This window comes from Maylandia zebra, linkage group LG11, assembly GCF_041146795.1.
Source record: "Maylandia zebra isolate NMK-2024a linkage group LG11, Mzebra_GT3a, whole genome shotgun sequence".
In the NCBI taxonomy this organism is placed as follows: Eukaryota; Metazoa; Chordata; class Actinopteri; order Cichliformes; family Cichlidae; genus Maylandia; species Maylandia zebra.
Genome location: NC_135177.1, coordinates 32,637,416 through 32,654,879, shown reverse-complemented (window position 1 = coordinate 32,654,879; position 17,464 = coordinate 32,637,416). Strand labels below are relative to the sequence as shown.

The 17,464-nt window shown below is 37.5% G+C and overlaps 1 protein-coding gene across 1 annotated transcript in view; it reads right to left on the bottom strand.

Annotated features, from left to right (window-relative positions):
• The window catches only part of dgkb (diacylglycerol kinase, beta), an 80,627-nt gene that overhangs the window by 15,987 nt on the left and 47,176 nt on the right, over window positions 1-17,464 (bottom strand). Inside the window, exon 20 of the mRNA XM_004560186.4 lies at window positions 14,420-14,484. Within this exon, the coding sequence (XP_004560243.1) occupies window positions 14,420-14,484 (65 nt within the window). The remainder of the gene's footprint in view (window positions 1-14,419; window positions 14,485-17,464) is intronic.

Below are 17,464 nucleotides of genomic sequence, written 5' to 3'. Positions count from 1 at the left end.
AGATTTTTTACATTCAGCTCTGTTTACTGCTTTACAATAAGTCAACACTAACTTTTTTCACCATGCTATGAGGTAAATTACTCAACATGTTTCTTCTCAACTTTCTCTTTTTTTTTGGCAAATAACCAAACCTCCTGCTGGCGACTTCAGTGAAAAGTACTTCAGTGCAGTAGATGGTGGAGAAAAAATGGTCATTGCAAGCAATTCAATAAAAACATCAAACCTCTCATTAATCACAGTGATTTGTGCCGAGCAAATACCAGAGTAATGTTTCATATTAACAATTCAAGAGAAAATATTTTTTACATTTCTTCACTCTTTCCTCATCAAAAAGAAGTTTATTGGATATTGAAGAACATGTGAGACAGCTTTTGATGTTTCTAACGGGACATCGTTTATCTCAAAGATTCAAGGAAAGAAAAAAAACTACAACAATGCTGACAAGCAGAACTGAATACAGTAACAAATGTTACTCTCCTAGCTGGGATCAAAGCACTACAAGAGGAACGTATTAGTATAAGCACAGCAACAATCACTGAATTATTGATTTCCTCATTAGGACTTTTGTCAGGACCATTTAGCCACTTTATAAATGAGCTTTCATTAGAGTACTAGCAAGGTACACTTGATTTATAATGTGCAACATGGTCAATAGCAGAGGGAAGAAAGCAGAGGAAGGTGGTAAGAGGTATAAGGACGACCAGGGCCATGCTGGGAGAATTTACATAACACATTCCTACGTCTCCTCCACCACCACCACACCACCATTGTCATCATGAGTCTGTAAACTGGCCAGACGAGAGGGAAAGCCCAGGAGAACACATAAACAAAATCTGTGCAAATTTGCAAATAAACAAATGAAGGTGGCTACTCTGAAAAGCGTAATCAAATCTTGTGGTTAATGCAGAGAATGGACCCAGATACACTACATGCAATGTTTTGGACCTTCCATTCTTACTGCTGTTGTACTGAAACTGGTTTTGCTGTGTATATATATATATATATATATATATATATATATATATATATACATATATACATTAGGGGTGCAACGATATTCGTATCGATATTGAACCGTTCGATACAGTGCTTTCGGTTCGGTACGCATATGTATCGAACAATACAACATTTGTAATTTATTTTATCAACTTTCCTTCTGACGATGCTGTCTGTGTTGAGCGCTCAGTGAATCTGCGTTCGACTACTCCGCCTAGGCTGCACTGTCGAGCGCAGATCCACTGAGCGCTCAACACAGACAGCATAGTCAGAAGGAAGAGCGCAGGGCAAGCTAGCAAGACAGAAGTTAAGCTCTCCTTGCAAGATGGACCTCCCCCACTCTCATTCAGATCTGGTGTTTGGAATTATTTTGGTTTTCATGTGACGTATGACCCTGAAGGTAAGCGAGTCATGGACTAAAGTAAAACAGTATGTTGGATGTGCCACGCAATGCTTAATTACATGGGTGGGAACTAGTGTGTTAGCGCAGTTAGCTCGTTAACGTGTTGGCCGTCTAGCCCCATGCACGGGGCGATCGGCGGTAGCTCGTTAACGGAGATTTGCCGTGTTGTGGCGTTAAGGTCATTTCAACGAGATTAACCTGAAAGCACTAGTGGGAACACAACGAATATGACTGCACATTTACGCCGACATCATCCTAGTGCAAAGACAAAAACAACAAGCATGCTACTAACTTTAGCCGAGTCATTTAGACAGCTGTTAGCACATGATTCTCCTTATGCTGCTGAGAATATAGCCCAGAAGAAGCGGATAGTATAGCTTTTATTTTGGAAAGAGCCATTTCTCTGTAATAAACTCTCTTTTCCAAAGATGAGTGATTCCTCAATCAGATACAGGGCTTGCAAAATCGCTAGCCCGACGTCCTGGGGCTAGCGATTTTTTTCAGACGGGCTACCCTGCCCGTCGGGCTATTGTAGGAAGGAAAAATATATGTCAATGCTTTTGCATTCTTTCAGAAATGTAGCTGGGTAATTATGTCATTGGCATCGGTGAGCCACTGTCAATATGTGACATATTGAAATCGCGTTTGAATTTGCGCTTGTTTTTTTTGCAGAGCGACAGCACTGATCTGTGAGTGATGATAATTTGTGCACCAATTCCTCTGACATCGTCTTATTAATCGTTAACTTACTATGCAAACATGACAAGTGAAATCTCCCGCAGCAAGCTTAAACATGTGAGAGGTTGATCGCGCAGAGAATCGCTGAGCTTATGTGAGTCCGTGTGTAAAAGCAGCAGTATATATATTTTAGTTCTGCTGAGCCAAATAAGACAGGTCGGGGTGAAGAAGTGACAGCCAAAGAAAAGCTTACCACAAAACGGAGAAGTTATGACAAATGAGACTATAAGGCAAAAAGAAAGTGCAGCTTTATGGTTTCATGGACAAAAGAATTTCTGTGGCTGCAATATGACGAGCTAAATAACCAGGGCTGCACATAAGTGGTCCGCAGGTGCGCATTCGCTGTCAAAATAAAAAACGCGCACAAGGGTTAGGGTTAAATTTAAAAACTGTACTTTTGAGTTAAAATATATATTTATAATTTTAATAAATGACAAATTAAAAAGGCATGAACATTTTTTTTGTATCGAAAAAATATCGAACCGTGACACCAAAGTATCGAACCGAACCGAACCGTGAATTTTGTGTATCGTTGCACCCCTAATATATATCTATATATATATATATATATATATATATATATATATATATATATATATATATATATATATATATATATAACACAGCAAAACCAGAGCGAGAGACAGATGTAGCTGAAGGCATATTTAGGCATATTTAGAAGTAATGCAAATTAAGAGTTTTGAAGACAACAACTGCATTCACTGACAAAATGAGAGTTAACAGACACAGATTGTGTCAAAGTGCCATAAACTTAGCTGGAGATTTTCTATAAATGTATATTTTTAACTGGAGATATAACCTTGCACTTATTCCAAAATGTGCAAATGTAGAACATATGGAGGCATGACGAAAACGGTGAGAAAACAAAGTGGAATAACAAATACAACTGTTACATTTTGCAATCAGCATCTTAGCTGTCAAACACAGGATTGTTCCTCACATCACTCCTCATTTAAATTCACCAGCTTGGTTGTGATATAGTAACACAGGGAAGTGTTGCATATGAATATTGTGACATAAAGGAATAAAACCCAAAGTTTAAAACTAACCAAATAAATAAACTTTGTTTAATATTCAATGTGAACACATCGTAATGAGAAGATGCACCAAGAAACCAAAATCTGCTTTCTGGGGACAATTACTAAGTAATGAAACAGAAGTTGTAACAAGTTTCTAACTCCAGAGGGATCAGCGTAAAATCTGATGAATCACTGTGATTGTGTTAATTGTTTCAGGGTTAAGAAAGTGCTTTCAGAGTGCTTTGTATCCTACTCCTTATCATAACTATTAGTTACTTGTAGCTAACTTGTACCCCACACAGTAAGACAGGCAGAAACAAACAAACATGATATCTTTGGTTCATTTTTGACAGATAAAAAAATGGATAATTTTTTTTTAGGGGGAGGGGCAAAATTAGTAGTAGTATAAAAGCACAGAAACTGAAATATGCATTGGGGGGGGGGGGGGCGATCGTGGCTCAAAGAGTTGGCAGTTCGTCTTGTAACTGGAAGGTTGCCGGTTTGAGCCCCGGCTCAGACAGTCTCGGTCGTTGTGTCCTTGGGCAAGACACTTCAGCCTACCGCCTACTGGTGATGGCCAGAGGGGCCGATGGCGCGATATGGCAGCCTCGCCTCTGTCAGTCTGCCCCTGGGCAGCTGTGGCTACAACTGTAGCTGCCTCCACCAGTGTGTGAATGTAAGAGTGAATGAATAGTGGAATAATGCAATCCATTATTATTGTACAGTTTCGTCGTGAGCAAAATGTTGAGGAAACAGTATCTCATGTTCCTTCTGGTATTATGGCCTATGACGAAATATGGATATGGACTTCTATGGCAGTTTAAAAAAGTAAATAAGGTGAGTAGGAGATGGAAAAAAACAAATGATAACATTAGCATAACAAAAGGTACTGCTGCATAACCTAAAGTAACTGAAAGTTGATTAACTTATATAAGATAATATAGCTGGAAAGCAGACCACGTGAGTCCTATTCGGGGGTAATTTTTAATCTTCAGTTACACAAATACTGGGATTTTCCATAGATGATCATTCTGGAACATATCGTGTGTATAACGGATCACATCCCAAGAGTATTTTATCATGAGTATGATGAAAGGGAAAATATTTCTTGGTTTTCATAGCAAGTGACCCTGAAAAACTACAGTCAAATGCAGTTAAGCAAAACACACTAATAAGAGATACAGCAAGAGACAACATCTGACCGCCCTGTCGATGCCCACCACTTAACCTAACAAGCTCATTGGGGCAACAAATCACCTCATGTCCCTGGTCATTAGATAATTAGGAGAATCTCATTGGCTACATCGTCCTGTCATTTGTTATCTGCTACCCGATGCCAAACGCTGGATTCATCTGACAGACTGACTATGAGGAGTATCTTCAATAGAGAGACCAGAGTAGGGAGACCATTTGAATAAGACGATGCTTGTAAGGAGGATTATGTTAAGTGTAATAAAAGCAAACATAAAGTACCCATTTACTTAAATGTTGGCTGATGTTATGCTGTCGAACCCTTGCAGTCATCTTTGAAGTAAATTATATTGCTGGTGAGAGCAATTTGCATTTTAAGGATGAAAAAAAACCCCAAACATCAGCAATAATAACATCTGCAGCAGGTTTGCAGTTCTCCGAGTAGCTGCAGCACCTCTGTTGTGATTGTAGCTGCAGTGTATCAATGCAAAGTGCACTGCAGTAATAACTTTAGCGGTGTACATGTCAGATCAGCTGTAGTACGTACAGCTGGCAGGCCAAAAGAAAACAGTGGCTCAGGTTTCCAGAGTGACTGAAGTGTGGTTTATTTGCACAGACAAATCACAAAACCAAACTGAAAGAGGGAGGGAAAACACAAACTGTGTGACTAAGAGGAAAAAAGAAAAGAGCTTTAGTAAAACATTACAAGCTAAAAGGGAAAAAAAAGGGGAAAAAAAGGAGAAAGCAACAAAACAGCCTGAATCTAAACAATGTTTATAAAACTGCCGCTGCTTGGTTACAAATAAAGGATGTCATAGGTGATGAGCTTCAGTGTAGCATTGCTGTCCTGAGGCCACAGCACCTTTAGATGCACTTTTGACTGGCCACACTGAACATGAAGCTCATGGTCATTGATTTTTTTTTTGCCCCCCCTCTGACACTTAATCTAACCCACAATGATCTACGACCTTATTTTCACACTAATTTCTTCTTGATCAGAGGTGATAAATATCACATTGACATAACCAACTCTTTGTGCATTGCATCAATGCACTGTTTTGTTTAACATGACACTGCCTGGAGTGCTCCAACTCCGAATGGCAGTTTGAGAAATGACCCATGGTGCAGCTTCTTGCCTTCAGAGATGTAGCAAGCAGCTTGAAAAAGGTATTCTGCTGCACTGCAATGGATTCAAGGGTGTGTGTGTGTTTTTCTTAACAAAAAACAAGTGATAAAACTGATGTATAAAATCTTGCATTGCTGTGAGTGAAATGATAAGCCAGACATCCTAAATCTCTTTGGTTAACACAGAAAATAGTTACGCAAGCAGAGCTGCGCGCTTCACCATTTCAGTGGCCACATGAATATGAAACAATAAAGCTATGTTGTTGCAGCTGTACACATGATGTGGTTCTACTCCTGTACTTAACTTATCAATGAATGCTGACAATTGTAAACTGACATAAACTTATTTTAAATGAAATTGTTGAAGCAGAAGCAATAGGTGTCCTTTTGCTAACATACGCTTCTGAGTCTATGTAGATATAGAAATATCTCTAATAGATAGATAGATAGATGTAAATTTTCACTTGGAATCCAAAAAACCAAATAAGTTAATAAACAAAAGCAAATTAATTGTGTGCCAAAGACAGGCCTCGCTAACACAATGTCTTTAAAATTCTCATTGTTAAATTAAACTCATGTGCACACACAGGAAGTGATGCAGGAAGTGATGCAGGAAGTGATTGCTCATCATGCATCACTTTGTCACTACCGGCTGCTGGAGTGGACTTTACGAGCACTGGTTGCTTTTGAAAGCCTCAAATATATACTATACAGCCAAAGTATTTGGCCACCTATACATTACACATACAGGAGCTGTTGGGCCATGGAAACCCAAGCCAAAAAGCTGCTGGTGTACAGCTGTGCTGATTGTAAAGCCAGCAGAGTCAGCAGAGCGTTCGAGGTCTGTATGCCATGGTGGTTTCAAATGCTTCCACTTACAGTTGATTAAAGAATATCAAGAAGCAATTTGTCAGATTTGCTTCATGCAGTAATATAGCACACTCAACTTCAGTGAACTCACAAATGTTTGTAAAGACAGTCTGCATGGCTAGGTCATGCTATACACCTGGGCTAATGGTATTAAAAAAACCTGAATTCAAAGATTCAGAGGTGTGGCCCAGTACTTTTGTCCAGGTGTTTGTGGTTATTGGCAGTCATTTCAGTCACTTGCCTCAATGTTGAGAAAAGTTTAACTCGGAACCTGCCCATTTGGTACTACTAGCATTTTTCCCGCCGGTTGAGGATGCTGAATCTTTTTGACTTTCTATCATCTCCAGTTGCTTCATCACTGTGACTCGCTTCCTTAAAATGTATCTGTCCAGACGTCTACATGCTCCAACCCGTAAAACCCTAATTGAATCGAGATAACGTTACTTAGATGAGCAAAGTTAACAGCGGTAGTGCTTTGGGTTATGTTGTGTTCGTAGGTTGAGTTAAATATTTTATTTTGTGCATTAATAAAAAAAAAATCGTTGAGTAAATAAATGTCTATTTAACAGATGAAATAAAAGAGATTCTAGGGTTTTTATACACCTTAAATAAACTTAACACAGCAATACTGTTATTAATGATTTTATATTATTTATACGACTTCAGGCACTTTAGTAACACATTTATCTACGGTCTACACATCAGCAGCACATCAGCAGGGAGCTGTTTGTTTCAGTTAGGTGGGCATGTGATTTAGCTTAATGTATAAGTATCAATTTGAACAGGTTAAAGTTTCATCACTTAATTGTTTATTTATTTTTTTACGTTCCTAAAGGTTGCTACCTATGTGCACATTTTTGCCTGCGCGTTTAGTTCAGTTTATACCTTTTTTGCTGCGTATGGGTCTGTTTGTGCTCCCACTGAGCTGAGGACAGGGCCACAGGTGAGATCCCTCTAAATTACACACAAATGGTCATTAATTATAGATGACACTTTGGTCGCAGAAATGATTTCATCCTCAAATGAGGGCAGCCTCCGCTGAGGTCCACCATGCTTGTGTGTGTGTGTAATTGAGTGTGTGTAATAGTGCCATCACCTGTGGCACTGCTTCCAGCTCAGCAGGAAACGCATACACACCTACATGCATACACACACATTAATATGGGCTGTCTGGTGTGTGTGCGTTGGTGAATCCAGCAGCCCCATCCAGCACAACGAAGTGCTTTGATGAACATACTCATTATGCTAAAGAGTGCTTCATGCCTGGGCTTCCCTGTGCCTTCAGGAAAGGTTAACTCAGGATGGTTACACAGCACAGCAAGAACCTGTGGGCACACAGGGGCAGAGAGGCTCTGGAGGAGTGTGCTGACGGTGTTAGATGTCTCAGGACCGAAAATAGATCTGGGTAAGCAGAGCAAATATCATCGGAACATCAAGGTGCCACGACGGATGCCACAGAACAAACAAACATTGCAGCCAGAGCAGTTTTCACACCGAAAGGTCCCAAATCAGATGTTTTCCCTCACTGATCTAAAATCATCTGATTAACGTGGAAAATGCTGCACAGAGACTTCATTGTTTTTATCATGTTATCATTGTTCTAGTGAAAAGCGATGCCAATGGGAAAAAACGGAATGTAAAGCATATTTAACAAACAGTTATATGAATAAGAACGTTTTCACAGCAATCTTGGTTTCACCCCATGATTCAGCAATGTGAAGAACTACCTTTAGCAGCAACAACATGAAGTAATTGCTTTCTGTATTTTTTCCCATTCTTCTTTCCAACATTGCTTCAGTTCATCGAGGTTTGCAGCATTTATTTATTTCCAGCTCCCTTAAAGTCCCTCCATGGCATTTCAATTGGGTTGAGATCTGGACGTGACTGGACCATTGCAACACCTTGTTCCTTTTCTTTTTCAACCATTCTGTCACAGATTTGCTGACTCAATTTCCATCAGGCTTTAGTTTTTAGAACAGATTATCTCAAAATATGACTCTAGGATACTTTGGTATATTAAAGAGTTCATGGTCAACTCAGTGACTGCCAAGTGCACTGTGGTTGCAAAACAAGCCCAAATAACTGACAACGAGCAGGAAGTGCTTGTGCCGATATGCTGTGATAAATCTTCTGCAAACGTGGGACTGTGCATGATCACCAGAAAGCTCTACTTTGGTCTCATTCGTCGCGGAAATGTTGTGGTTTGTTCAGATGCAACTTTGCAAACCTAAGCTGCACTGCAATGTTTTTTTTTGTTAGTTTTATTCATAGAGAAGAGGCTTTCTCCCTGGCCATATTAGCCTTTCTCTAATAGTACTGTCATGAACCTTAACATTTAACACGCTGCCTGAGGGCCTGAGATGTAGCTGTCTTTTTTTCAGCATTACATGGTCTAACCCTGGGCTGAATTTTGATGAAATACCTACTCCTGGGAAGACTGCAGCATTGAGTTAACACACACCTGAAAGCTAGAGAACAACAAACTGCCATTTATCCATCCAACCATTCTCTTTTTATCCAAGTTCCTGAAAAAGAGCTTACTGAGAATTCAGAACACTTCTATTTGACAAGCCTCATCCAAACATCCACACGCACATTAATATAGAAGTTTATTTGATAACTGACATTCTGATTCCCGTTTAGTATCTTATACAGGGACACTTTAACATGCCCATTGTTAACATCCAGTTTATATGGCCATCTTTTCTTAGATGTAACCATGCTATAGCCACAATGTGTGGATTCTATATAAAATGAGGCTTGAAACAAGACTACAATAAATACATTGTTCTGTTTAGTACTGTGCATTGTTATATAGTTGTGGTAGAACAATGGTTCAAGACTATCACACCGCATGTGATTACACTGGGTTCTATTGTGCACTGTTTTTTCTGGTGTTACACATTGCAATTAAGTCTTAGAGCAGCTTATATCAATTTGGTAGGTAATTTCTACAAGAATTTGTAAGCTGTAGGGAAATTCAAATAAGTATTGTTATAAGTAAAATGCGCTAAACACTGGAAAAATAATTACAAACTGATAACAAAGAAAACAAAAAAGCTGAGATGATTGTTTAGGAAATGTACAACTATCAAGCCAGAACATTTTTACCAATCATTTTTAAGGAAAGACAGAAAAATATTTCTTGTGACTGTTATTTTGCCTCAATTTGCTGTCACTTTATTTCATATGAGTTACATTGTGTAAAAAAATGACATTAGTGTAAACTGTACCAGGGTTGTGCCAAATCTGAGCACTGGTTAGAACATGAAAAAAGTTAACAGTATAAAAGAATGAAACTGTACACAAAAATCAAAGTTAATTTCTCAACTCTCTGCTTCTCCACCTCTCTTTCCTTGTTTCTCTCACCATCCATCTCTCCCCTCAGAGTTAGAGATTAGTGTATAATTACATGGGAGATCAGCAAAAAATGGGGGGAAAGGGACCAGTATATTTTAACAAGGCGGTCGAGGAGGAGTGTCATGAGGGGGAGGAGGTGGCGCGGCCCTCGTCACGGGCCGACTGATTGTCTGCTTTTAATCCTCGACCTCATTATCACCTCCAGGTCCGGCAGTGGCAGTAAATGAATCTATCTGCCGAGTGTCAAATCTTCACACCTTCACCCTGGTAATCACCCCAAGGTGCAAATACAAGAGATAGAAAGAATGAGAAAAATGGAAGGAGAGAGAGAATATGACCCCAGCATTTCATGAACAAAATCCCCTCATTTCATAATTAGTGCTGTTCATTAATTATGTTATTTCTCTGGCAATTAAAGCTGGTTAAACACGTAGTTTCTGTAAGGTCACAGCGGTGACATAAATATATAGATTTTTGTTCATAAAACACCTATTACTGCTGTCATATAAAAACAGTCACGCTTTGACATTTCTCTCTTCACACATTGTACTGATGTCTCATACGTTACTTTTTATTATATATCGTGACCTGGAAACTAAATCTAGAGCAAAGGCAAAGCATCAAAAAGGATGACAGATAAACAATGGCTACATTTTAAATATCAGTATTAAGACGACATTCTTAGGTTTGCATTGAAGTTTATTAACTGGGGATTTATAAAACTGCAGACTTTGCTTGTATTCTTAAAGTGATATCAAAAGAGAAGTACATTCATCTGTTTATCAACAGAAGTATCTAATTAACCAATAGCATGGTATAAATTCAGAGGATTTAGGGATGTAGACATGGTCAAAACAACCTGCTAAAGTTTAAACAAAGCATTAGAACAGCAAAGAAAAAAGATTCAAATGTCAATGTCAGATGGGCTAGTCTGACTATTTCAGAAACTGCTGATCAACTGGGAATTTCCCACACAACCATGTTTAGGGTTTACAGAGAATGGTCCAGAAAGAAGAAACTATGAAGTGAATGATAGTTCTCTGGGTAAAAATAACACTTTCTGATATCAGAGGTCAGAGCAAAGCTCAAATAATTTTAAACTGGTTTAAACTCAAATGCCCTCTACAGTCACCAGATATTAGTCCAATTAGGACCTTTATGATGTGACGGAATGGGAGATTCCCATCACAGGGTGTGTAGCTGACAAATTTACAGCTTCTATGTGATACTATCATGTCAATATGGACCTAAATCTCTAAGAAGGTTTCTAGCACCTTGTCGAATCTTTGCTGTGAAGAATTAAAGCAAAACAAGGACAATAAATAATTTTTTAGGATAAGATAACCTTTATTAGTCCCACACATGGTAAATTTGTTAATTTGTTGTCTTATTTTAGTGACAATTAGGAACTCCTTTAATTTAAGAATCACGAAAATTATAATTATACTATAAAAAATGTAGCATGCATATTAATCACCGAAAAAGGAATATTTCAATTTTATTTAAACATCATCTGTTAAGAGTTAATCAGTTATAACAGAAATAAAAACCATATGTTGCATCGTCTCAGCTCTAAAGATCGTGTGCACCTTGTGTGTATATTTTATATGAGACCCAACAAAAAAAAAAAAAGAAGAAAATTGGATCTTTCTGAACTTATTTCGTAGTAACAATGCTTCCATTTTCTTTTTATTGAAATATTGCTTACAAGGTATATTCACTTTACTTTTTTATTTTAAAGCAAACTGTAAGTATCATTACATAGCTCTGTATAGTGACAAATGTTTGAGTGAAACCTTAAAGTGAATTAATATATTAAATCAGTTTCATGATTTTTGAATACTGTTAAAAACATTGTACTTGCTCAGTCTTCTTTAATTCGCTTTGCACCAACGCCTACTTAATAACAGTGGAATGAAATCTTCCCCTCAAGACATGCAACCCTTTGCTTCAGTTGTCATAGAAGTTCCTGAAAAAGAGCTTCCAGCTGCAGGAAAATGACTCAGTGATAAGTTGCAATATACTTCCAATGGACATAAGCCCTTTGGACAAATCTAACAAAATCTATGCTACCTTGAAAAACTATAATCATGCATTATTGAATTGGCAAGGATAGTGTGTAATAGAGAGATCCTAAACTCATTCCCCTGTGTGAATTATTAATTGAATTCAAATAACAGACAGAATAATTTTCTTAAAATATCTCAATCATTTTTCACTAGGACTTAAGATGGGGTAAAACAACAGTGATGCAGTCTGTATGCCTAAAATGTAGACGCACAATGTGATGGAGTGTGATAAACAGGAAAATAATTTACCAGCATCTGCAAAGGATGTGGCACCATGTTGGAGTGGATGATGTCCACATAACACCCTCTTTGTTTAATGAGGAAATTCAGAGTTGATATAGTCCTTTCTTGCTTGCTGGCTCTTTTCCAACATGTTGCCACATCTGTCGTAATCATTGTCAGCATTGACTAACAGGCCCGTGTTTATTTGAAACCCCCTTCACTTCCGCTTGGACCATTTCACTGGCTTATCTGCATGTTCGTGCAGCAGAAGAATAGCTGGCTAAATGTTGTACTAAGGCCAGAGTAAAATATGATAATGAGTACAAATGGGATTATTAGGAGGCTGTGTGTCATCAGTCTGACTGATCCATGATGTCAAACTAGCCAAGCAAATTCAATTAGGCCTGCAATTACTCCCTGGCGCTAGTGGAGATGTATTGGAGATGTTAAATATTGATGGAAACATAGATGCCACATTTTTTCATCTCCAAAGGTGAACGCATCTCCTCAAGGTAATCACAAATGCTAAACATGTAGCCTGTCCATTCATCCTGCTGAGAAGAAACATGTTGTGCTGTCATAAAAAGGGTCAAACAGAGGTTCTGCAAATGCACTGCAGGTTTATTTAGACTGTGAAAAATGCATGATTTGATTTCTCTGAGATTTTCTTTTTATGTTTTATGAACTTGAGATTTATTTACGTTGAGCTTGTTGGTAGAAATGATCTATCATAATGTCCTTCTTTTTTGTACCAACATATATAAGAAATATAAGAATAAAGGTGGAGGAGTTTGTAGTTAGACATGGGTGGTAGATGAAAAAAATTTGAACCTTGCAATGTCACATAATAGCTTTTATTCCAAGAAAGAAATAAACAAGATACTAGATAATCACAAACCCTGTACTTTTGCAATCACTGCCACACTCATTAAATGATGGTGTACCATCCAAAAATAGGCAGGGGGTCCAATACAAGTTATAAGTGAGACAGATTTTTCCTTGATTCCCTTCACTAGCAAATTACAATGCTACAGATCAACAATACTGTGCAAACGTCTTAAGTCACCTTTCCTTTCTTGATATTTAAAAGGAAAGTGTGAAATGGGTGTAGCAATTTGGTATGAAAACCTTGATTCTTCACTGTCTGAACTCTCTAACACAAATTTTCTTGTAATTTCTTAAAGCAGCCTTCAGGAACAATTTTCCAGGCTTCTTGAAGGACATTCAAATGTCTTCTTTGGATGTCAGCTGCTTTTTATTCCATTTTGTCAAGATGACCCCACATGGCGTGCGCTCTGGGGAGGCCAGTCCATGACCGATGATGCTTTTTTGTGTGATTTGGGGATTACTGTCATGCAACAATAGGTGGATCAATTGAAAGGATAGATGTATATCTCAGGTCTTGTGGTCCTGACTTTCAGATACTGTTCCTGCACTGTGGATAGTTTTTACCCTTGAAATTTGCCATTTCCATTTCCTTCTAGTTGAGGACACTACTGGGGGACACCACATGCCAAGATATATATCTCAGCATGTCCATGCTTTAGTTTTCAGGTAGTAACTCTCTCGGAATCACCCCATTGGTGCAATAATTATGCCTAATATTATGTCAAACTGTTTTATCTTAGCTTAAGAAATGGGAACAAGGACCGCAAAGTGTGTAAAGATACAATTTAAAGAGTTGCTTCTTTGTTAAGCTGTCTTTCAGAGGGTGCTAGTTTTCATTTTGCAGAAAAAAGGTGTCAGACACAATCAGCCAATGTCCAAAAAACAAACAAACAAAAAACAAAACAAATGAACAAACAAACAAACAAACAAAAAACCCTTTCCTAAAAACAAAAACCCTAAAAACCTTTTAAAGACCTTTAGAAAGACTAGAGAACTATTGCTATTTAATAAATTACAAGACAATCTAGCACATAGTGACACAGGAGGAGCACAGTGAGGCCATGAAACTTCCGTAGTGCTAGGATTGTATGGACAAGTTAGTGAAGAGAGTGCTAGGTAAACCCAAACCAGAAAATAGATCTCTACCATTAGTAACGTCCAAAACAAACTGTATGTATTAACTGCAGTCAATATTTTCAAAAAAACAATGCAACAAAAGGATGTTTCAAACAATGCCTGTTTGGGTACATCTACAAAATAGTGGTCCAGCTGAAAAACTGGGGAACCACTCATCAATATGTTTGTTAAGAGATATTGATTTTAAGCAGGGCCCCTCTTTGAGGATTTTGCATGTTAAGTTGATTGGTGATTTGAATTTAACCATAGATGTGGATGTGACGGGGAATGGTTGTCTGTCTCTTCGGGTGAGCCCTGCCATTTACTGGTCCAGGATGTGCAATGCCTCTCGCCCAATGGCAATAGCTCCAATGGCCCAAAAGAACAAAACAGAAACATACCTGCTGTTAAACTTCTCAGGGTGCTTCTCTCTCATAACATGGAAACGATGTGCGATTGAGGCATCCTGAAAGAGACAATAAAATTGTATGTTTTATTGAAGCAAGTTGGTGTAATAGTTTAACAACAGATCATAAGTGAATTACAGTCTTGCAACCTCTAGTTTTGGACACTTTAGTGTATGGAACTCTAGGTAAAAAAATTAATTAATTAATAAATAAGCTCTTCTCTACAACAAAGTATTAGGACCTCATTAAGAAAAAAATGTATTTATCATTTTTAGGTTAAAGTCAAAATTCTGAGAATAAAATCAAAAATCTATTTTGAGAAAAAAGTCGAAAGGTGGAGCTTACAGTTGTTCTTTCAAGACAAACTGCCAGTTTTAGTAAGAAGGAAGGAAATGATTTCCCTTTTAGCACATAAACACAGTGCGGTGATAAAGTGTAAGGACTTTGAAAAGATGGTGCAGAAAGCTGCAAATGGTCAGATGGAAAAAAACCACACAAAGTTGGAAGAGTGGATTTGTACGAAATGAAATGACTGGTAATGGACAGATGCGAGGTTATTGATGGTTACACCCTCGTGCAATAAAGAGGATGTATGTTGTATCACAAAACGGCAGATCAATTTGTTTGACTAAATCATCCACACAAGGCATTTTGTAGAGGGTACAGTCTTGAAAAAACAACTGTAATCACCACATTTCAAGTTTTTTCTCTTTAATATATTTTTTTAATGTGGCCCTAATAATCCTTTGTACTCATGTCATTACAACAATTAATAGCATGCAAAATTTTATTACGTTAAAGTTTAAATTTATGTCAGCTGATATTTACTCCACACTTCTCAAACATTGCAGGCACATCTTGGATGTCCATGGTGTTTATCGCTATAAGATTACAGGAGCTGTAGTACGCAGAAGGTTGCTAAGCTTTGGATGAAGTTGACAGAGACCCTGATGAAAACATGCTGCTTCCATACGGGCTAATTAATTAAACACATACTGCTCCTAACCACCCTACAGGAAGCTGCTGAAACCTCAGCAACCAAGTTGTTTTCTTTCTCTGTATGTACCTCACCACTCGTCTCTCTGCAGTTCAGATTTTCTCCAATCTACTTCTAAACCTAAATACCCATAATCACTCATCATTCTCTCACATGACAAAGGTTTTTGTTGATTAATAACAATAACATTTTGAATATTGCACAGTTTTTCATAAAACCACAATGCAGTCAAAGGTACTTTTAAATAAACGATTTAAATGTATATGAAGTGTTTCATTTTAGTTTACCTGTAATCTCATTTTTGAAATGGAAAAAAAAGACTACTGCCTACTAATAAATTTCCCTTCACAGTGGTATACTTTCTTTGTATTAACCTGGGCATTAACTGTTTAAATGTACTGGAGCACAGCACCGCAGTTTGAGTTTAAATATATTGGATATTTTAATATCAAAGAGCATTTGTGCAAAAATGCTAAACAGGGTATTTAATCGGAACACCAGTAAGCAGGTGAACATGACATATGAACTCAAATATGCCGTAAAGTATGCACAAAACCTCTCAGGGCGTGAGGCCTGACTCTAATGAAGGAAAAACATAAATTTCCTTTAATTTACACTTCCAAGTCCGTGTCAGCAGAAAAACGTGTACTGGCCTTTGTGAAAAACTCTGATGAAAACTTATCTTGCTCTGAAGACATCTCAAGAAAGAGTGAGGGAAAAGTTGCTGTAAACTTTCTGGGCTTGTTCCTCGCCCCCCCTCCGCTGAAGCAATCTGTTTTGACCCACTCCATTTTGAGTGGCACTATTGAAACAGCACCTACAGGGAGGACTCCCTGCTAGCTCTCTGTACAGAAATTTAGAAGAAGCCAAAAGAGAAAAATCAATGGAGTTTCTCTTGATGTCTCTTCAAGACGCTGTAAGCAGAAGACCAAAAGATTTCTTCAAGATCCCCGCAGACTCGCCTCACGCTTCCATCGTGAGCAAGAAAGGTGAGGTGATGGATATATCTGAGAGATTGTAACTTGATTTTCTTACAAACAGGACAATAGCTGCAAACAAGAGAGCAAAAGCCAGGAGAGGTTGTCTCCCCTTTGGTTTGGGGTCTATTATCTGAGATCTGTACAAGTGGAGCTGTGGCTTTGCAACAGTAAACAGCGATTTCAAGCAACCCAGAGTGGATAAAGCACTTTGTCGTTCTACATTGCTGTACTGTTTGTTTGCTTTAAATTAAAAAACTTAAAAAAGAAACACTCTAATGCTCCTATAACCAAAATACAGAACATTTACAGTATTCACATATAGTATATATAACAAAATATAATTTTATCTGTACAAATGTTTGATAAAAACATGAAAACTGTTCAAAGTCATATACAAATTTACACAGAAAAGCAAAACCTCTATCAAAACAAAAACAAAAATATTATTATATTAGCTTTATTTAATTTTTTTTTATTCAGAAACACAAACAAAAATAGAAACAACCCCACCTGGAAAGCTTCTGAAACAAAATCACTTTGTGCTTTTGATGTTTTCTTTTACCTCCTAAATTATTTTGTGAAAATCAATTTGGACCAATCTAAAATATAAAATTGAAATTTGCGAATTACAATACTGTAATATTCTGAATATAAAATTATTTTCTTTCCATTCTTGTAATAAATTACAAGTGAGCAGCAGGTGAATAGCTATTTTTTTCTTCCTTGCTCATTGTTTTCTTTTTTAAATTATTCACTATGCACCATGCTAATACACCAGCGTGCACTGCACATCTTGGTCAAGGGTACACTCAAAATGTGTGTAGTATAAAATGACAAAATTGTTTCAGGGTTCTTTTTTGCGCCAAACACGACTTATCAAGAAATATCTTTTCATTTCAATGGGTTTCAAATGTTTGTTTAATATCTAATTATGTTTATCTAAGCAGAATTTGATAAATAACTTAAAAAAAAATGTTGTAAGTTACAAAGAGCTTTTTTCATGGTTGAGTGTAATTTTAGCTGTTCTGCAAAATTGAGTTGAAAAAAAAAGTTAGTTAGTTA